General features: G+C 44.6%; 1 protein-coding gene across 3 annotated transcripts in view; it reads right to left on the bottom strand.

Moving 5' to 3' along the window:
* The window catches only part of LOC139420819 (BTB/POZ domain-containing protein KCTD16-like), a 93,298-nt gene that overhangs the window by 23,307 nt on the left and 47,374 nt on the right, over positions 1-22,617 (bottom strand). The window contains exon 3 of one of the 3 annotated variants that reach the window (XM_071171126.1): positions 2,298-2,335. The exons of 1 other annotated variant lie outside the window; for it this stretch is intronic. In XM_071171126.1, coding sequence (XP_071027227.1) covers positions 2,298-2,335 — 38 coding nt within the window. Of the gene's footprint in view, positions 1-2,297; positions 2,338-22,617 lie in introns of all 3 variants that reach the window. One more of the 3 variants, XM_071171125.1, reaches the window with a different exon arrangement.

Here is a 22,617-nt window from a genome sequence, read left to right as displayed (position 1 = left end):
GCTGGTCATGGGTGCACCTCAGGCACACTCAAGGTCCTAAACAATTTCATAACCGCCAACAGACAGTACTGTGCAGCCGTCTTCATCGACCTGGCCAAGGCTTTCGACTCTGTCAATCACCACATTCTTATCGGCAGACTCAACAGCCTTGGTTTCTCAAATGACTGCCTTGCCTGGTTCACCAACTACTTCTCTGATAGAGTTCAGTGTGTCAAATCGGAGGGCCTGTTGTCCAGACCTCTGGCAGTCTCTATGGGAGTGCCACAGGGTTCAATTCTTGGGCTGACTCTTTTCTCTATATACATCAATGATGTCGCTCTTGCTGCTGGTGTTTCTTTGATCCACCTCTACGCAGACGACACCATTCTGTATACAGCAGGTCCTTCTTTGGACACTGTGTTAACAAACCTCCAAACGAGCTTCAACACCATACAACACTCATTCCGTTGCCTCCAGCTGCTTTTAAATGCTAGTAAAACTAAATGCATGCTCTTCAACCGATTGTTGCCCGCAACCGCCTGCCCGACTAGCATCACTACTCTGGACGGTTCTGACTTAGAATATGTGGACAACTACAAATACCTAGGTGTCTGGTTAGACTGTAAACTCTCCTTCCAGACTTACATTAAGCATCTCCAATCCAAAATTAAATCTAGAATCGGCATCCTATTTCGCAACAAAGCCTCCTTCACTCATGCTGCCGTACATACCCTAGTAAAACTGACTATCCTAACGATTCTTGACTTCGGCGATGTCATTTACAAAATAGCTTCCAACACTCTACTCAACAAACTGGATGTAGTCTATCACAGTGCCATCTGTTTTGTCACCAAAGCCCCATATCCTACCCACCACTGCGACTTGTATGCCTTCGTTGGCTGGCCCTCGCTACATATTCGTTGCCAAAACAACTGGCTCCAGGTCATCTACAAGTCTTTGCTAGTTAAAGCCCCACCTTATCTCAGCTCACTGGTCACCATAGCAACTCAGCTCACTGGTCATCCCTAAAGCCAACACTTCCTTGAGCCGCCTTTGCTTCCAGTGCTCTGCTGCCAATGACTGGAACGAATTACAAAAATAACTGAAGCTGGAGTCTTATATCTCCCTCTCTAACTTTAAGCATCAGCTGTCAGAACAGCTTACCGATCACTGTACCTGTGCACAGCCAATCTGTAAATAGCACACCCAACTACCTCATCCCCATATTGCAATTTATCCTCTTGCTCTTTTGCACCCCAGTATCTCTACTTGCACATCATCATCTGCACATATATCACTCCAGTGTTAATGCTTAATTGCAATTATTTCACCTTGTGGCCTATTTATTGCCTTACCTCCTTACTCTTCTAAATTTGCGCACACTGTACATAGATTTTTCTATTGTGTTATTGAATGTACGTTTGTTTGTGTAACTCTCTTTTTGTCGCACTGCTTTGCTTTATGTTGGCCATGTCGCAGTTGTAAATGAGAAATTGTTCTTAACTGGCCTACCTGGTTAAATAAAGATGAAATAATATATTTACATTTTTTTTAAAGTATGAGAATGTGTCATAACAATTCTGATCTTTTTCTTGTTCAGTTGTGGGTCTGAGCTAAATACAGCTCTCGGCCACTGAAGACAGTCTGTGTTAGTCTTTGAAGTGACACCTAAATCAATGGCAGTCCTGTAGGCACACTTTATTTGGATAGTCCTAATTTTCCATCTGTAGATGCTGTACAGATGTTCATACTACTTGTTGATAAGCAACTGCTTGCTAAGGTTACAATTAGGGTTAGGTTTAGAATAATGGTTAGTTAGGGTAAGGGTTGCAATAAGTTTAGGGTTAGGATAAGGGTTAAGGTTAGGGCTAGGGTTAGTAGATAGTCAGTTGAAATGTTACTAATAGTCTGTAGATAGTCCATCTGTAGATGTTCTACAGACTATCCAAATAAAGTGTTACCGTCCTGTGAAATCAAAACGTTTTATATTAAAAGACCAGGCAGGATTTGTGGGTTAATTGTCACATCATGTTTTCACAGTGTACTACAAATTGAATCAATACTTCAATGACCACTACTAGTATGAATCCGTAAATACCTAAACTACAGTATCCAATGGGTGTTTTACATGTCAATTTCAAATCTTCTAGTTGTTTTATTGGCTGTTATATGATGATAGTTAGTATCACATACTGCAGCTGTAGACCAAATACTGTTACTGTTTGTAGACAAACACGCTCCAACACACTGAACTCAGATGAATTATTAACCGATGATCTCTATGCCAACATCCCATATTCTGCTAACAATAGCATTACCATTATCATGCCCCAACTGAGTCTTTTCTGGACACTCTCTCTCTCTCTCTCCATTTCCCTTTCCCTCCACCCCACCCTCATTTGTGTCCCTCTCCCGCTGTCCACCAGAGATGCTTACAGAGAGCAAACATATTGGCATGGCCATGCTGACTTCATTAACTGTCTTGCTGCAGGAGCAAAGTGTTGATGCTGCATTCAAGGCAAAGTGGCCCAGGCGGCTGATAGATGTAGAAGCCAGATAAAGGATGTGACCGGTGGGGCTGCTGAGCTCCAGGACACAAATAATGAGCAAAATTAGCACTCCTTCCTCTCTCCCTCAGCAAACAAATGACCGCCTAATGCATGGCCAACATTTCCCAAACAGAAACCAACGTCTTTTGTGACAGTTGATATAAAAGTAAGAAAGGCTCAGGTCCTTTTTAAAGAGAAAGCAGATTGATGGGAGTCAGATTAATAAGCTGTATCAGACGTAAATCTCCTTATCCTGTCACCGCTGGCTCGGCGGCCCTGCCTGCCGCTCAGATCTATGCTTGGAGATGCTTATCTGAAAGGGTATGTGAAGGAGGGAACAGGGGAAATGTGTGTCCAGCAGCATCACTCACACCCCTTCAGGGAGAGGAGGCATCTCTCTCTGGCTGCTGATGGATCTGTTCCCAACACTGGCTCTAAGCTCTGAGAGGCCTAGTGGATTCTTAGACTTGGCACTACACTCTTTAAACTAACTGCTTATTCCCATTGACAGGTGTGTGTGTGTGTGTGTGTGTGTGTGTGTGTGTGTGTGTGTGTGTGTGTGTGTGTGTGTGGTCCCTATTTCGTTCAACTTATGTGTCTCTCAATCAACCTTCTGTCTTCTGTAGATTGTCTGACCAGGCTCTGGGTTGCAAAACAGCCTCATATTTGGCAGTTTTCAGTAGAGCATCCTGGAGAGTAACCTAGTAACCACATATTGCATTGCTACAGTGCTGTAGGCTAGAAGTTTTTGTTGCACACTTCCTGGCACTTTTAAAATGGGTTACATTTTTCTTTGACTGCCTCTAAGGATTCATCACCTTTGTTTATACCAATGCTGCTGTTTCTTCCTAGCAGTTGCTTATAAAATAAATGAAGTATGGATTTTGCATCTGGTCATGCCAGCTCGCTGAGACTAAAATGTCACATCCTGACAATACGCAGCCAGGTATGATTCCAGTGCATACTGTCATGTACTGTCATGTTGTGTCTTGTCTCTGTCCTTTCCCTTCATCCTGTCTCCCTCTGCTGGTCGTTGTTAGGTTACCTTTTCTCCCCCTCTTTCCCCCAGCTGTGCCTTGTCTCCTCCTAACCACCTCGTCACCCCTTTTCCCACCTGTTCCCTTTTTCCCTCTGATTAGGTCCCTATATCTCTCTCTGTTCCTGCTCCTGTCCTTGTCGGATTCTTGTTTGTTGTGTTTCATGCCTGAACCAGACTGTCGTCATGTTTGCTGTAACCTTGTCTTGTCCTGTCGGAATCTGCCGGTCCGTCTGAGCCTACCAATGTTTGGTAATTAAAGAAGCTCTGTCTAAGTTAATTCGCTTTTGGGTCCTCATTCACGCACCGTAACAGAAGAATCCGACCAAGAATGGACCCAGCGACTTCGGATCCTCTCCACTCAGCCGTCGGGATCCAGGGAGCGATGCTAGGCAGACACGAGCAGGAAGTGTCTGCTGCTCGACATGCCGTTGAGACCCTGGCCACCCAAGTCTCCAACCTCACAGAACAGGTTCACCATCTCCGCCTCGATCCACCGGCCACTTCCAGGGCTTTCGAATCTCCGGAGCCCAGAATCAATAACCCGCCGTGTTACTCTGGGGAGCCCACTGAATGCCGCTCGTTCCTCACCCAGTGTGATATTGTCTTTTCTCTCCAGCCCAACACTTACTCCAGGAGCACTGCTCGTGTCGCCTACGTCATATCTCTCCTTATTGGACGGGCTCGTGAGTGGGGCACGGCAATCTGGGAGGCAAGGGCTGAGTGTACTAACCAGTATCAGGACTTTAAGGAGGAGATGATACGGGTTTTTGATCGATCTGTTTTTGGGGAGGAGGCTTCCAGGGCCCTGTCTTCCCTATGTCAAGGCAATCGATCCATAACAGACTACTCTATTGAGTTTCGCACTCTTGCTGTCTCCAGTGGCTGGAACGAGCCGGCCTTGCTCGCTCGTCTTCTGGAGGGTCTCCGCGCAGAGGTAAAGGATGAGATTCTCTCCCGGGAGGTTCCTTCCAGCGTGGATTCCTTGATTGAACTCGCTATTCGCATTGAGCGACGGGTTGATCTTCGTCACCGAGCTCGTGGAAAGGAGCTCGCGCTCTCCGTCGCCCCCCTCTCCGCAACACTACCATCTTCCTCTGCCGGCTCGGGTGCTGAGCCCATGCAGCTGGGAGGTATCCGCATCTCGACTAAGGAGAGGGAACGGAGAATCACCAACCGCCTCTGTCTCTATTGCGGTTCCGCTGGTCATTTTGTCACTTCATGTCCAGTAAAAGGCCAGAGCTCGTCAGTAAGCGGAGGGCTACTGGTGAACGCTACTACTCCTGTCTCTCCTTCAAGATCCTGCACTACCATCTACGCTGGACCGGTTCGTCAGCTTCCTGCAGTGCCTTAATAGACTCTGGGGCGGAGGGCTGTTTTATGGACGAGACCTGGGCTCGGGAACATGACATTCCTCTCAGACAGTTAAAGGAGCCCACGGCCTTGTTCGCCCTGGATGGTAGTCCTCTCCCCAGGATTCAGCGTGAGACGCTACCTTTAACCCTCACTGTTTCTGGTAATCATAGTGAAACCATTTCTTTTTTAATTTTTCGTTCACCTTTTACACCTGTTGTTTTGGGCCATCCCTGGCTAGTTTGTCATAATCCTTCCATTAATTGGTCTAGTAATTCTATCCTCTCCTGGAACGTCTCTTGTCATGTGAAATGTTTAATGTCTGCTATCCCTCCTGTTTCCTCTGTCTCTTCTTCACAGGAGGAGCCTGGTGATTTGACAGGGGTGCCGGAGGAATATCACGATCTGCGCACGGTGTTCAGTCGGTCCAGGGCCACCTCTCTTCCTCCACACCGGTCGTATGATTGTAGTATTGATCTCCTTCCGGGAACCACCCCCCCCCCGGGGTAGACTATACTCTCTGTCGGCTCCCGAACGTAAGGCTCTCGAAGATTATTTGTCTGTAGCTCTTGACGCCGGTACCATAGTCCCCTCCTCCTCTCCCGCCGGAGCGGGGTTTTTTTTTGTCAAGAAGAAGGACGGGTCTCTGCGCCCCTGCATAGATTATCGAGGGCTGAATGACATAACAGTGAAGAATCGTTATCCGCTTCCTCTTATGTCTTCAGCCTTCGAGATCCTGCAGGGAGCCAGGTTTTTCACTAAGTTGGACCTTCGTAACGCTTACCATCTCGTGCGCATCAGGGAGGGGGACGAGTGGAAGACGGCGTTTAACACTCCGTTAGGGCACTTTGAATACCGGGTTCTTCCTTTCGGCCTCGCTAACGCTCCAGCTGTCTTTCAGGCATTAGTCAATGATGTCCTGAGAGACATGCTGAACATCTTTGTTTTCGTTTACCTTGACGATATCCTGATTTTTTCACCGTCACTCCAGATTCATGTTCAGCACGTTCGACGTGTCCTCCAGCGCCTTTTAGAGAATTGTCTTTTTGTGAAGGCTGAGAAGTGCACTTTTCATGCCTCCTCCGTCACATTTCTCGGTTCTGTTATTTCCGCTGAAGGCATTAAGATGGATCCCGCTAAGGTCCAAGCTGTCATTGATTGGCCCGTCCCTAAGTCACGCGTCGAGCTGCAGCGCTTTCTCGGCTTCGCGAACTTCTATCGTCGTTTCATCCGTAATTTCGGTCAGGTGGCAGCTCCTCTCACAGCCCTTACTTCTGTCAAGACGTGCTTTGAGTGGTCCGTTTCCGCCCAGGGAGCTTTTGATCTCCTCAATAATCGTTTTACATCCGCTCCTATCCTTGTCACACCTGACGTCTCTAGACAGTTCGTTGTCGAGGTTGACGCGTCAGAGGTGGGCGTGGGAGCCATTCTTTCTCAGCGCTCCCTCTCTGACGACAAGGTCCACCCATGCGCGTATTTTTCTCATCGCCTGTCGCCGTCGGAACGTAACTATGATGTGGGTAACCGCGAACTGCTCGCCATCCGGTTAGCCCTAGGCGAATGGCGACAGTGGTTGGAGGGGGCGACCGTTCCTTTTGTCGTTTGGACTGACCATAGGAACCTTGAGTACATCCGTTCTGCCAAACGACTTAATGCGCGTCAGGCGCGTTGGGCGCTGTTTTTCGCTCGTTTCGAGTTCGTGATTTCTTATCGTCCGGGCTCTAAGAACACCAAGCCTGATGCTTTGTCTCGTCTCTTCAGTTCTTCAGTAGCCTCCACTGACCCCGAGGGGATTCTCCCTGAGGGGCGTGTTGTCGGGTTGACTGTCTGGGGAATTGAGAGGCAGGTAAAGCAAGCGCTCACTCACACTCCGTCGCCGCGCGCTTGTCCTAGGAACCTTCTTTTCGTTCCCGTTCCTACTCGTCTGGCCGTTCTTCAGTGGGCTCACTCTGCCAAGTTAGCCGGCCACCCTGGCGTTCGGGGTACGCTTGCTTCCATTCGCCAGCGTTTTTGGTGGCCCACCCGGGAGCAGCATGACACGCGTCGTTTCGTGGCTGCTTGTTCGGTCTGCGCGCAGACTAAGTCCGGTAACTCTCCTCCTGCCGGCCGTCTCAGGCCGCTTCCTATTCCCTCTCGACCGTGGTCTCACATCGCCTTAGATTTTGTCACCGGACTGCCTTCGTCAGCGGGGAAGACTGTTATTCTTACGGTTGTCGATAGGTTCTCTAAGGCGGCTCATTTCATTCCCCTTGCTAAGCTTCCTTCTGCTAAAGAGACGGCACAAATCATCATCGAGAATGTTTTCAGAATTCATGGCCTTCCGTCAGACGTCGTTTCGGACAGAGGTCCGCAATTCACGTCTCAATTTTGGAGGGAGTTTTGCCGTTTGATTGGGGCTTCCGTCAGTCTCTCTTCCGGCTTTCACCCCCAGTCTAACGGTCAAGCAGAACGGGCCAATCAGACTATTGGTCGCATCTTACGCAGTCTTTCTTTTCGCAACCCTGCGTCTTGGTCAGAACAGCTCCCCTGGGCAGAATACGCCCACAACTCGCTTCCTTCGTCTGCGACCGGGCTATCTCCTTTTCAGAGTAGCCTCGGGTACCAGCCTCCGCTGTTCTCATCTCAGTTCGCCGAGTCCAGCGTCCCCTCCGCTCAGGCTTTTGTCCAACGTTGCGAGCGCACCTGGAAGAGGGTCAGGTCTGCACTTTGCCGTTATAGGACGCAGACTGTGAGGGCTGCTAATAAGCGTAGAACTAAGAGTCCTAGATATTGTCGCGGTCAGAGAGTTTGGCTCTCCACTCAGAACCTTCCCCTTAAGACGGCTTCTCGCAAGTTGACCCCGCGGTTCATTGGTCCGTTCCGTATTTCTCGGGTCATTAATCCTGTCGCAGTTCGACTTCTTCTTCCGCGATACCTTCGTCGCGTCCACCCGGTCTTCCATGTCTCCTGCATCAAGCCCGTCCTTCGCGCCCCCGCTCGTCTTCCCCCCCCCCCCCCCCATCCTTGTCGAGGGCGCACCCATCTACAGGGTCCGTAGAATTTTGGACATGCGTCCTCGGGGCCGTGGTCACCAGTACCTCGTAGATTGGGAGGGGTACGGTCCTGAGGAGAGGAGTTGGGTTCCCTCTCGGGACGTGCTGGACCGTGCGCTGATCGAGGATTTCCTCCGTTGCCGCCAGGTTTCCTCCTCGAGTGCGCCAGGAGGCGCTCGGTGAGTGGGGGGGTACTGTCATGTACTGTCATGTTGTGTCTTGTCTCTGTCCTTTCCCTTCATCCTGTCTCCCTCTGCTGGTCGTTGTTAGGTTACCTTTTCTCCCCCTCTTTCCCCCAGCTGTGCCTTGTCTCCTCCTAACCACCTCGTCACCCCTTTTCCCACCTGTTCCCTTTTTCCCTCTGATTAGGTCCCTATATCTCTCTCTGTTCCTGCTCCTGTCCTTGTCGGATTCTTGTTTGTTGTGTTTCATGCCTGAACCAGACTGTCGTCATGTTTGCTGTAACCTTGTCTTGTCCTGTCGGAATCTGCCGGTCCGTCTGAGCCTACCAATGTTTGGTAATTAAAGAAGCTCTGTCTAAGTTAATTCGCTTTTGGGTCCTCATTCACGCACCGTAACACATACACAAGGTGACATACAGTGAGGTCCAAAAGGATTTAGACAGTGACACATTTGGATGATTTGGCTCTGTACTCCAGTACTTTTGACAATACAATGACTATGGCGTTAAAGTGCAGACTGGCAGCTTTAATTTGAAGGTATTTTCATTCATATTGGGTGAACTGTTTAGAAATGACAGATTTTTTTTGTACATAGTCCCTCCATTGTAGGGAACCAAAAGTATTTGGACAAATTCACTTCTGTGTATTAAATTAGCCAAAAGTTTAGTATTTGGTCATATATTCCTAGCGCGCAATGATTACATCAAGCTTGTTGATATTTATGCCTCTGTAACTTTCTCATTCATCATTGTTCACAATGTATTCATGATTATTTATAATCATGGTAGCATCCACATTCATGTCGGGAGTGTTTAGAAACATATTCAATTCTTATTGACAATCAAAGTGACCTCAAAATAACACAATACATTATTTGTCCTTCATTTCTATTTGGGCACAAAATAATCTAAAACACCAATCAAAATAAACTGCAAATGCCTCCAACAAAGTCACAAGCTTGATGTAGTTATTGCGTGTTAGGATTATGCGACCAAATACTAAACTTTTGATTACTTTAATACACAGAGGTGAATTTGTCCAAATTACTTTTGGTTCCCTAAAATGGGGGAAGTACATACAAAAAATAGCATAAAAATAAAGCTGACAGTCTGCACTTTAACCTCATAGTCATTGTATCATTTCAAATCCAAAGTGCTGGAGTACAGAGCAAAACAATAATACATGTGTCACTGTCCCAATACTTTTGGACCTCACTGCATATAAAGCTTGCCTGTGGATAAATATGATAACGTGTCTTAATATAATGCTGTGATGCCAGTCTATTCTCACCACGCAGGCCAAACGCAGGCCTTGAAATTCAAAGGCAGGTAGAAACAGTCTGGGAATCAATGGAGCCGTTCCCAGGGGTTTCATTATGACTGCTACTGTGAAGGCTGGGGAAAATAAATGGCTTTGAGGATATGGGACACAAACGCCGGAGCAGGCTTCCAAATATGCCAGAACTATGCTACATTTTAGTTGCAATTAAGCCATGTGTTTGCCAGCTTATCAAATGTGACTTAGAGACGTTTGTGCATATGCTAGCTCACCACAACTTAAGGAGAGCGAGAGCTTCAATGAGCTCGGCGACGTCAATGTGATTTCATTCAGAGGGGGTACGCTACAGTAGTTCATTTAATTCTCACTTTTTACACAGCCATGTGTTCTTGGCGAACTAAATGGCATTACATTTGATTTGTGAGTCAGCTTGGCTTACAGCTCTGAGTCCTGCGTGTGGTGGGTCATTATGTACGACAGCTTTGGCTCGTTGTGACTTTCTGACTCCCCAGACTTTTCACACATCTGCTGTGTGTCAGGGCTCTAGGAGTGGGGCTGTGGCTCTGACACACTGCATTTAGCTCCATACAGCACACTACATGAGGCCTACTCCTACACATATTAGTCACATCAAAGCCAATAAATACTACATATAAGGGAAGGAACATGTTTCTCACAACATCAGGGAAGATTCTTGATCTGGAAGGTTTATGCCTAATAACAGATAAATATCTTGATAAAATAGACCCTTAATGAAAAACACTGTTACATTTTTTGTAGGGATTCTGAGGGGTTCAAAGGTCAGCCCCCATGACAGACACAAACACTAACATTAAATATGTAGTCATGGTTACGGCAAAGCATATACACTCCCCTCCATATGTATTTGGACAGAGAAGCTAACATTTAAAATTTGTCTCTGAACTCCAGCATTTTGTATATGAGATCAAATGTTTCATGAGGCGACCATCTTTTATTTGAGGGTATTTTCATACATATCTGTTTTACCGTTTGGAAATGAAAGCTTGCAGTACCCCCATAAAATAAGGGTTATAAATATTTGGACAAATTTGCATATGGTGTATTAAAGTAGTCAAAAGTTTAGTATTTGGTACCATATTCATAGCACACAATGACTACATCAAGCTTTTGGCTCTACCAACTTGTTGGTCTACATTTGCAGTTTTGGTTGTGTTTCAGATTATGTTTTGCTCAATAGTTACTGAATGGTGAATTATGTATTGTGTCAGTTTGGAGTCTAATTTATTGTAAATGAGAATATAATATGTTTCTGAACACTTGTGGATGCTACCATGATTACGGATAATTGTGAATGAATCATTAATAATAACCCCCAAAATCATGACTATAGATCATACCCCCCAACACATGGTAACCTCCCCTGTTATTGTTAATGGTGAGAGGTTAGCATGTTTTGTTGTAGCCTCTGAACGGCATCTCACTCATCATTATTCATGATTCATTCATGATTTTCTTAATCATGGTATTAACAGGATTGATTTAGAAGTATTCAAAAACATATAATCTACTCATTTAGAAATAAATTACACCAGTCATCATTCACCATTCAGTTGCTATTGGGCAAAACATCATCCAAAACACAACCACAACTAACTGCAAATGCATCCAAAGAGTTTGTAGAGTCACAAGCTTGATGTACATGTGTAGGATCTTAATTTGAGCCAGTCGGCTACACGCAGGACAAAAATCCTGCAGCAACAGGAAATGTGGATTATAAGAAATCAACATCATAATCCACTATGTAACTACACAATAACAACTGTAGTAACAACATAGTAGTTGCATAGGTGCTACTGGTTAATTACATGGTAATAAGGTTGTAGCGCTATCAGTTATTACACAATTGGAACAAGGAATGTGTAATTACATATCCACTTAACTCCACATGTAATTACTGATGTTCATGTCCATTTTCTTGTTCCACTATGTAACTATTTTGTAATTACACATTTGAAGCTCACCTGTGAATTACCATGTTAATAACTTGAACCAAAATCAGTGCAACTACCATTGAATCCACATGTAATACCAGTGTTGAAATATGGGACCAAATTCTAAACTTTGAAACACTATAAGTGAATTTGTCCAAATTCTTATGCCTACTTCAAATGGGGGTGACTATATACATAAAGTGCTTTCATATCAAAACAGTAAAACAGATGTGTATGAAAACACCCTCAGATAAAAGATGACATTGTGTACTGTCGCCTCATGTAAAAAAAATGTAAACTCAAATTCAAAATGCTGTAGTATAGAGGCCCCAAAAAACAATTTACCTTCACTGTCCAAATAAATATTTAGGGTAGTGTACCTATCTGCCCCCCACAGCTGGAGCAAACACAGTAGAGAGTTTAGTGGCTCCTGCAATGTGCTTAGATGCATCTGCCTGCTTTCCTGGCCTCTAAACCATAGAGGCCTCTAAACCATAGAAATACTATACCATCCTGGCCCAGTAGGACTGTCAATGCCAAATTCACTCTACCACGAAAGAAGACATGTAAATTGCGAATATATGGCAGCTCACATGTGCCAGGTGCAAAACAAGGCAGTCATTAACCTAATTGCTGCTTTGTGTTTCTGAAGGCTCGTTTTGAAATTGCACAGCTGGCAGAAAGCTTGGTAAAAACCTCCTGTAAAAAAGTGTTTTGTTGACTACCTCCATAGTGAATTTATTGGTGCATGATTGACTAGCCCTCCGGTTCAGTTTATGATTTTCAAGGCAGACGCACCTCTGTCATAAATACACGGTATGACTGGCAGCCCGAGACGAATGGCTAAGAGCAGATGCCCCTTTAGTGGTGTTTAGAAAACAATGGGTCTTTACAGGGACTGGAGTGGAGCCCCGCTCTTTATTCAGCCATATGTTGACTCCTATTCAGCATTCTGGGCCTTGGTCAGTCATCACTCTGCTCTCTCTCTCACTCTGCTCTCTCTCTCACTCTGCTCTCTCTCTCACTCTGCTCTCTCTCTCACTCTGCTCTCTCTCTCTCACTCTGCTCTCTCTCTCTCACTCTGCTCTCTCTCGCGCTCTCTCTCTCGCTCTCTCTCTGTCCAGGCAGGTCCCCTGTGTATCCAGCCTGGAGGGGCAAATCTTTAATCTCTTAATTGGCAAATAGTCAATGACATTACCTGAATGATGGGCCAGGGAATCAAAAGAGGCAGGCAAATGCTAAATGGTGTGTAATGCTCCGTTCTGCCACTCTGGAAAACAATGAAAGGAGTCCTCTTTTTTAGGGGAGCAATCAAATACAGCACTGTTTCATTTGTCGTCGTTTAATACATTGAATACATAGAATTTCTCAGACTTGGACGTGGACTTGGATATTTACAATTCCTTCCATAATCTACCAACACAGCAATGATCAATCCAATAGCGTTCCATCAATATCACTTTCAAATGATCAATTTTCCTTTCATTCAATGACATTTTTGTAAAAATATTTTTAACGGATATTGATGTAAATGGAGGGAAAATCATGTCGAGCCGAAAAGACAGACAGTGCCCATTTAGCAAAATGAAAAAGGCAACGTTAATAATTTAACAACCACAGACATTTTATTTCTATTTCAAGGCCTCCCTAATGGGCAGTGCAGAGGCATCCTTTCCCAAATATGACTGGGTTCAGGAATGAATGCAGTAAGTCTTCATCATTGTGGTTCACTAATGAGAATTCGAGAAGTTCATGAAATATAGCTGACAATCCACTCTGAGAATGCCTATAATTCATCTGAGAAAAATCGATCTAACATTTATCAAAATTGTTTTTGATAGATGCACAATTGCATATGATCGCCATAATGTGAATGGTATTGCTCAGTTGAGATAGCAGTTGACTCGGAACGCACATCTTTTTGGATCATTGTGTCTTGTAAATGCTTAGATGGTATATACACAATGTACAAAACATTAGGACCACCTTCATAATATTGAGATGCACCCCCGTTTGCCCTCAGAACAGCCTCAATTCGTCAGGGTATGGACCCTACACGGTGTTGAAAGTGTTCCACAGGGATGCTGGTCCATTTTGACTTCAATGCTTCACACAGTTGTGTCAAGTAGGCTGGATGTCCCTTGGGTGGTGGACCATTCGTGATACACAGGGGAAACTGTTGAGCGTGAAAAACCCAGTATTGGTGCAGTTCTTGACACACTCAAACCGGTGCGGCTGGCACCTACTACCATACCCCATTCAAAGGCACTTAAATATTTTGTCTTGTCTATTCAAGTCTCAATGCTTAAAAATCCTTATTTAATCGGGCTCCTATCCTTCATCTACACTGAATGAAGTGGATTTAACAAGTGACAGCAACAAGGGATCATAGCTTTCACCTGGATTCAACTGGTCAGTCGATGTCACGGAAAGTGCTGGTGTTCCTAATGTTTTGTACATTCAGTGTATTAGAAACAGCCCACACATAATGACTATACTGTCATTAAAACATCACTTGACATAAGGTCCTTATAGATCTGTTTTAATCTCCTGAGTAAACTGTTTGACCATGAGTAAATGTCATCGGCCCAGTACACATTGCCAAGATCATCACTCTACACCGGTCATTTTTGGGACAACAAGCTACGAAGCCAATATAGCTCTGATGAAGATGATGGATGTTGTCTAGTTCTTCACTGTAAACCTCAACATAGATCTGTGAGGCTGACGTTATGTTGTGGTTTTGCCTTCTGACATTTACAACCTTTTTCCATTAAAAGCCCAAAAGTGCAGGATCCACTAAATGTCAAAAATGACATGAAAATAAATTGAGGGACAAAAGGTTTCCCTGGGAAATGAAAATATTGTTTTTTCCCAACCTTATTTACAAAACAAGATATTGAGCCAGACACTATCAGGAAATGAAAGTGACACAGCTAAGCCCTTCATAACACTTCTGTCACATACGTTGACAAACAGGCCTCGTGGAGAGAAAAAAATACATATTCATGGTTTGATATAGTATTAGTGCCTATTCACCTGTAAACATATAATACCTCAAATGTGTAAGTCTGCACAAACCATTTAAATAACAGTAAAATGTTGAATGAACCCAAGCACACACATACAGTGGGGCAAAAAAGTATTTAGTCAGCCACCAATTGTGCAAGTTCTACCACTTAAAAAGATGAGAGAGGCCTGTAATCCTACAATGTGATTTTCTGGATTTTTTTTCCTCATTTTGTCTGTCATAGTTGAAGTGTACCTATGATGAAAATTACAGGCCTCATCTTTTTAAGTGGGGGAACTTGCACAATTGGTGGCTGACTAAATACTGTTTTGCCCCACTGTACAAACAGCATTAACTATTAAAAAACTGAAAGTACAGAATGGAAAATGAGAGCATCCTATTCGGGAAAGAACATCTCCAAGACACCTTGAATTTTGGTGGTCTTTATGTTCAGCTCAACTAAACTGTGAATAGTCCTAAAAATATTGTATCGAATCCACCAATTAGTGTCTAGTCAGTGAGGTGGCCTCCAAGGCCCTCCAAGGTATTATATTGCTCGACTTTCCACCAAACTTCTCACAGCAGAATTCATTAGCATATGAAGCACAGAGCCAATTATTTGGCATTAGAGTGTCTGACTAAAGGGTTTACCTACAGTACATGACCTTGTTATTCACACTGGATCAACCCAAACATAATTATAAACTTAACACTTTTAAATGATTCTCTTCATATTCTTCATGATGCCAATGTTAGAATAACAAAAATGGAATTGAGAGCTGACCTGAAAGAAGAGGGGTTGTGAATCAACAGGGTTTAAGTCAGTCTAGGAGCAGTTGGCGGGCATCGGTTGCTTGCCGGTCCTTCCAGACAGATAGATGGAATAGCTTACAGCAGGACAGTCAAGCAGGCACTATGATGACATTGATGGACAGGTAGATATTGCCTCCTAATCTCTCACACACACACACACACACACAAACTCACAAGCATGTGTCTGTGCAGCACACACACACACACACACACACACACACACACACACACACACACCCACACACACACACACAGACACAGACACAGACACAGACACAGACACAGACACAGACACAGACACAGACACACACACACACACACACACAGATTCATATCATCTTTCTCCTGTATCAAACACCTCAGTTCAGTCTGAAGGAAACACTGAAAGGCCAGTACACACATAAAGATCAAATTAGTATACTTTAAAACAAGTCTCTAGTAGTACCATGGAAAAGAAGAATAGTTATTTTAAATGTCCTACCCTTTTTACACATTTACCTATTCATTTTTTGGTAGTCAAATATGTTTCTCCTTTCACTGCTGTTGTTGTGGTGACCTGATTCCGAGTGTGACCTGGTTCTATAAATGAGAATCTTCTTCCCTAACCAGACAGCATGGAATAGAAATTAGCTTGAAAAGAGGAAAGTAACACTGCTGCAGTCCTCAAGGCTCCATGCAGTTGGCTGTCTGGGGAGAGGGACGTGGGCTGAGACAAAGAAGGAAAATAGACTATCACAGGGACTCTCTGAAGTCCTTTGTGCATCTGAAGGAGAGATGAAATGGATGTGAGCACTCTTGTCTCCTGGAGGGCATGATGAAAGCATATTCTTCCCTGGCTGTTCATTTAGTTAGAGTTTTGTTTGGGGTCAGATTGTGTGGGTAGCTTGGGAAGATGTTAATAAAATGCTTCAGTGCATTCTTTCCATTTGTCTTTGTTGCTCAATGCAGCTATGCTGCAGTGCAACTCCTGCCTTCATCCTCAAGCGTACCAAACAAATAATGTGAGAGTCACAGGTCAGTTATACCATTGGGTACGGAATTTACTTGAATTCACGTATCAAGATGGCTGGTTAGACCAAGGTTGTTTGACAGTATTAGTAGTCCCCTGTTGAAAATAGACTGCATTTACAGTATTATTATTATTATTATAATAATAATAATTATTAACTTTATGCATGTTGTACTTGCCTGCCCTAACTGCAGCCCTGCTAAAGCACTGTACTGTTTCTTTGCACGACATGATGTAACATTTCCTCAAAGACATTCCTTACAATTCCTTGCACAATATAAGATACAACTAATTAGTATGGAGCTATTCATTTAAAGTCAAATTTTCACCTAATTTATCACCTGTTCTATTTAAAGGCCCAATGCAGTCAAAAAAATGTGATTTTCATGTGTTTTATATACACTGCTCAAAAAAATAAAGGGAACACTTAAACAACACAATGTAACTCCAAGTCAATCACACTTCTGTGAAATCAAACTGTCCATTATAGGCAATTAGCAAGACACCCCCAATAAAGGAGTGGTTCTGCAGGTGGTGACCACAGACCACTTCTCAGTTCCTATGCTTCCTGGCTGATGTTTTGGTCACTTTTGAATGCTGGCGGTGCCTTCACTCTAGTGGTAGCATGAGACTGAGTCTACAACCCACACAAGTGGCTCAGGTAGTGCAGCTCATCCAGGATGGCACATCAATGCAAGCTGTGGCAAGAAGGTTTGCTATGTCAGCGTAGTGTCCAGAGCATGGAGGCGCTACCAGGAGACAGGCCAGTACATCAGGAGATGTGGAGGAGGCCGTAGGAGGGCAACAACCCAGCAGCAGGACCGCTACCTCCGCCTTTGTGCAAGGAGGAGCAGGAGGAGCACTGTCAGAGCCTTGCAAAATGACCTCCAGCAGGCCACAAATGTGCATGTGTCTGCTCAAACCGTCAGAAACAGACTCCATGAGGGTGGTAATGAGGGCCCGACGTCCACAGGTGGGGGTTGTGCTTACAGCCCAACACCGTGCAGGACGTTTGGCATTTGCCAGAGAACACCAAGATTGGCAAATTCGCCACTGGCGCCCTGTGCTCTTCACAGATGAAAGCAGGTTCACACTGAGCACATGTGACAGACGTGACAGTCTGGAGATGCCGTGGAGAACGTTCTGCTGCCTGCAACATCCTCCAGCATGACTGGTTTGGCGGTGGGTCAGTCATGGTGTGGGGTGGCATTTCTTTGGGGGGCCGCACAGCCCTCCATGTGCTCGCCAGCGGTAGCCTGACTGCCATTAGGTACCGAGATGAGATCCTCAGAACCCTTGTGAGACCATATACTGGTGCGGTTGGCCCTGGGTTCCTCCTAATGCAAGACAATGCTAGACCTCATGTGGCTGGAGTGTGTCAGCAGTTCCTGCAAGAGGAAGGCATTGATGCTGTGGACTGGCCCGCCCGTTCCCCAGACCTGAATCCAATTGAGCACATCTGGGACATCATGTCTCGCTCCATCCACCAACACCACGTTGCACCACAGACTGTCCAGGAGTTGGCAGATGCTTTAGTCCAGGTCAGGGAGGAGATCCCTCAGGAGACCATCCGCCACCTCATCAGGAGCATGCCCAGGCGTTGTAGGGAAGTCATACAGGCACGTGGAGGTCACACACACTACCGAGCCTCATTTGTACTTGTTTTAAGGACATTACATCAAAGTTGGATCAGCCTGTAGTGTGGTTTTCCACTTTAATTTTGAGTGTGACTCCAAATCCAGACCTCCATGGGTTGATAAATTTGATTTCCATTGATAATTTTTGTGTGATTTTGTTGTCAGCACATTCAACTATGTAAAGAAAAAAGTATTTCATAAAAATATTTCATTCATTCAGATCTAGGATGTGTTATTTTAGTGAGCAATGTATATATTTCCACACTATGAGGTTGGAATATTACTGTGAAAATGCCCTTTTAGCGTAAGAACGGTTAGAAAAGAACGCCATACATTTCTGCCTGTTTTGGTGGGATGGAGTTTTGGCCTTCCATGGTGATATCACCGTGAGGTAATTTAGTTAATAGACCAATAAGAAAGAGAATTCCAAACATAACAGATCATTTTCAGTTTTCACCTCCCAACTCAGACCACTCCCAGACAGTCTTAAAAAAAAGAAGCTAAAAAGCTATTTATGTTTCTTTTATGACACTTTTTTAAAATTGAAAACAATCACACTAAGGTACCTAATTGTTACACAGAAATATTGGACCTTTAACGAAAGGCACATGTCAATAGGTGGTCCAGGTAAGTAGGGGGGCTTTCTTCCTCTGTTCTCTATTGTTCCTCAAGCAAGTGGGGAGGCTGATGACATCACAAATCACCATCAGACCAACTCATTGAATGCCCTACTCCTTGAAGTGTGCCATTGTGTCTAAAAAAAACACACACTATTTCACTGGTGATATCGCTTTTCAACAGCAAAAGTTGTTTTTTTATCACTGGAGTACATCTTTTAAGATTAGTGAACAGGAATTAAATGACTGCTTAAAGTTGACTGATGTACTTGGCTTATCAAAGACGCAATTTGCCAGTTCTCTTCAATGTAAGAATCAGAATGGCATGGTCATTTTATTCTCCCTGGACAAATTGACCGTGTCTACAATCATTGTAATCAGGCTCTCACACGCCTTTCTGCTGGGGCTCTTTCAATCTGAATTGATGGCTTGGATTGTCTGGCAGATTTGACTGCCAGGTAGGCATGGAGAGCCAAGGAGGCTGTGTCTCTTTAATGTGCATTGGGGTGACAGGATGAGAGCTTGGCTTTGACATCAAAGAGTAGATGAGCACATCCTTATCCAAGCTGTGTGCTTCAGAGGAATTTCCCCAGCCTCCAAATTGTGATATTCATTGTGTTATTCCCTGTCTCCATCCACTGTAAAAACTATGAAAGGTTAACACCATCCCATGCAAAACAGGGGCACTGAGCAACATGCCTCTCGGCTTTTCATTTATTTTACCAAGCCCAACACTGCAACCACAGAAGAGACGTGAGTCAACCACCACAGCTCTGAAGTGAGACGTGTACTTCCTCTGTGGTTCTGTCTGTGTGAAGTGTTCTCATATTTATGGTGGCAGGCACTGGAGCAGCCCCATTCATTCACTATGGAGACTTTGAGTCCTCTGACCTGCTGAAGTAAATGAGGCATAGGACCCCCGTATTGTACTGCACCCTCCCTATCTCCCTACCACTGCCTCCCCCTCCGCCCCTTGTACCGTACCGCACCCCTCCCTCTCTTCCCAACCATCTCCCCCTCCAGCCCCTTGGTCTCACCCCATTGCAGCCGCTCCTCCTCCTCCTCCCTCTCCTCACGTATTCATGACTCTGCCGAGGATGATCACCCATTCAGAAGAAACTATAAATCATATCATACAGGGTGTGATGGCTGTTGAAACATGGCCTCGCTTGAATTTTCCGTCGTACTGACAATAAGTCCAGTATTGATTTTAATTTTAACCTCTGACAAACCTGGATGATGCGAAAGTTGCTAACCCAACATTCTCGTTAAACATAGAACAGTTTACTCACAACCACATTGTTTTATTGACGTGTGTAAATGGCCAAATTTTGACTTGCTGTAAGCAGATTATTGGAGTAGGTCTAGTAAACGTTATTACAAGCTAATACCTCGGTGGTGAACTTGTATCACCTGAGACAATGAGCTGAGGTTGTATGTTGGAGACATCATAGGAGACGGTTTCTGACCCGAGCGTGCTCCTATCTGAAGGGTGTCACAGACCTGGGGATTTCGCCCACTACATCTCTACTGTAACATCAGCTCCTCCACCACCGCCCACACCAACAGCAGGGAAATGGATAGGCATCTGATAAATTACAGCCTCTCTTCGCCTGTCTGCCCAACGGGTTACAGATGGAGAAACAGAAGGGGAGAGAGAGTGCCGGAGAAAGACAATGGCAGAGTTTCAGAGCAGAAAATAAAAACACAGAAAGATTGGAGAGAGCAGCAAGTCGGTGGTGCCAAACGAGGGCACGGCTAAATGTATAATCACCCCCATTACCATCATTACTCTTGTATTCAAATGAAGCAGCTTTCACTCTACCAGCTAGAAATGGCCCAAAATAGCTTTGAATTTTAAATTATACATTGCGATGGAAATAGATGAAACACTACCCACACCCTCATTCTTCTCGTCTTCTCAACACAGATTTTTTTCCTCCCTCCAGAGCACATTCTCTCGTCGGTCGTTCCCCTCTATCTTTCTGAGCACCGTGTCAGCTGAAGGGACGGGGGCCATCTTGACAGGCCCATATTAACTCCAATAAGAGTGGGCCATTCCCATTTTTGTTTATGTGCTTTGCCTCCGCCTCCGCAATTATCGCAGAGTGCCGTTCAAAACACTTTCATTCGGAATGCAAATAGCGTTTTGTTCACATCGGCAGCAGAGACGAGCCCTGCAGCTAGTTGGTAGTTTTTTATTTATTCACATCGGTCTGAGAGCCACCGATAGTGAGTACTATAGACAGGAAGGCCTTAACAAGCCACTGTGAAATATGGATCATTTACACTCAGGATTTGCCTGAAAGGCAATGGATGGATATGATTATGTCCCAGGTTGGAAAGGAGGCAGGGAGGAGTACACAAATCTTTTTTTTTTTACTTTGATCTCATGGAGAAATGGAAATGCTAACATTGTTTATCTACCTTTAAATTCCTTGGAGCCATGAATGTGCAATAAAAAAAACAACATCAATCATGCTAATATGTTCCTCACAAAGGGTAATTGCAGATAATCACCGGGGTCACATTGAGTTAGTGTTCATATTCTAATGAACAAAGGGCTCCACATCAGGCATCTGTGATGAGTGTACGGAATTGAAATGATCAGACAATAGAAAGACAAGTACTGTGATGATTCATTACTTACCGATTTGAATGTAAACCTATATAATACTCCTTATTTGCAATCCAATAAAGCGGATAAAAACACAACAAACAGTGCCACCAACCCTTGTAGTTGCACAGGGCTTATAGAAAGTCAGAGCCATTCATCAGTGATCAACATTTTATGAAAGGTAATGAACAATCCCTGTCTAAAATTGTTTTGTGTGAAATAACTACCACTAGTAATGGTGCCATTTTCCGAGGTGGAGGAGAGGGAGGGTGAGCACTCGGGATGAAGTTATCGGCTGTCTAAGCCTTAGAAAACCTGACACTGTGATCCCTTACCCCAGCGCCATCCTCTTGCTTACCTTTCAACAAGTGCTCTGCTAGCTACTACAGCCATGGAATAACATGGCCTAAGACCCATCTTGGTGCATTTCCATGCAGGATTTACCCCAGTTTTTTTACCCAAAAGGCTCAGACTTTTCTGTTTCCGTCTACGCGAGCTGGCACATGTGTCTTACTGGGCCATGGCTCCGGTGGACCTGCTCTCACTTGGGGCCAAGATGGCCACTGGTACTTTTCAGATGGCATTTACATAACAATGGCTAACTGTGGACTTTAATACCTTCTCACAAAGCAACTGTTTTGATTATGGTTATCGCTTCTGCTCTTCACAAGTCCTCACTGTTAGCCCTAGCTATGGAAATACAATTTCTCTAGTATAACATTACGGTGTATATACTAGTGTAACACCGGTGTTAGTCAAAAAGCAGCAGGCAGTCAAATAGTGAGGGAAGCCTCTTAAACGGGGATTGATCCTGCCAGGCCCTGATGGAAAGCCCTGTGGGAGGTATCACTGGGCTGGGCTAGGGTCGCTGGGTGTGTGTGGTGGTGGATATCACACACCTGCTAGTATGTGGGCAGTAAATGATGCAGTCTTTCCTGCTCTGTTGAATTAGGAAAGTGTACCCTCAGTTGGGTTCCTTGTCATGGAGATTCAGGGGAGTTGGGTTAATGGGGCAGCAGGTAGCCTAGTGGTTAGAGCTTTGGACCGAAAGGTTGCAAGATCGAATCCCCAAGCTGTCAAGGTAAAAATCTGTCGTTCTGCCCCTGAACAAAGCAGTTAACTCACTGTTAGGCCATCATTGAAAATAAGAATTTGTTCTTAGCTGACTTGCCTAGTTAAATAAAACAAATGGGGAGAGGATTACTTTCAAAGCACTTGACCTGCTTAAATAATTTCTGTCTGATGGTCCATTCTAATGGCTACTGGACTAGAGAAAACACACACCTAGAAATTTGCATCTATTTAATTAAAATCAAATTGCATTTCAGCAACTAACAGTTTTCCAATAGTGAAAACAGGACAAAATTCAGAACTGGACAGCGTACAGAAGAAACACAATACCTTCAGCTCTAACTCCATGTCATGCAGCCTGCTCCCCCTGTGTCCCCTGCTGATTCTCCCCGCTGAACAGAAAGATGCTGAATCCTTCAAGATGCATTAGCATGTAAACCACTTCTCCTCTACCTGCTGTC

This window comes from Oncorhynchus clarkii, chromosome 12 (assembly GCF_045791955.1).
Source record: "Oncorhynchus clarkii lewisi isolate Uvic-CL-2024 chromosome 12, UVic_Ocla_1.0, whole genome shotgun sequence".
Lineage (NCBI taxonomy): Eukaryota > Metazoa > Chordata > Actinopteri > Salmoniformes > Salmonidae > Oncorhynchus > Oncorhynchus clarkii.
The sequence above is the reverse complement of the archived record's forward strand: the minus strand, read 5'-3'. Positions and strand labels throughout refer to the sequence as shown.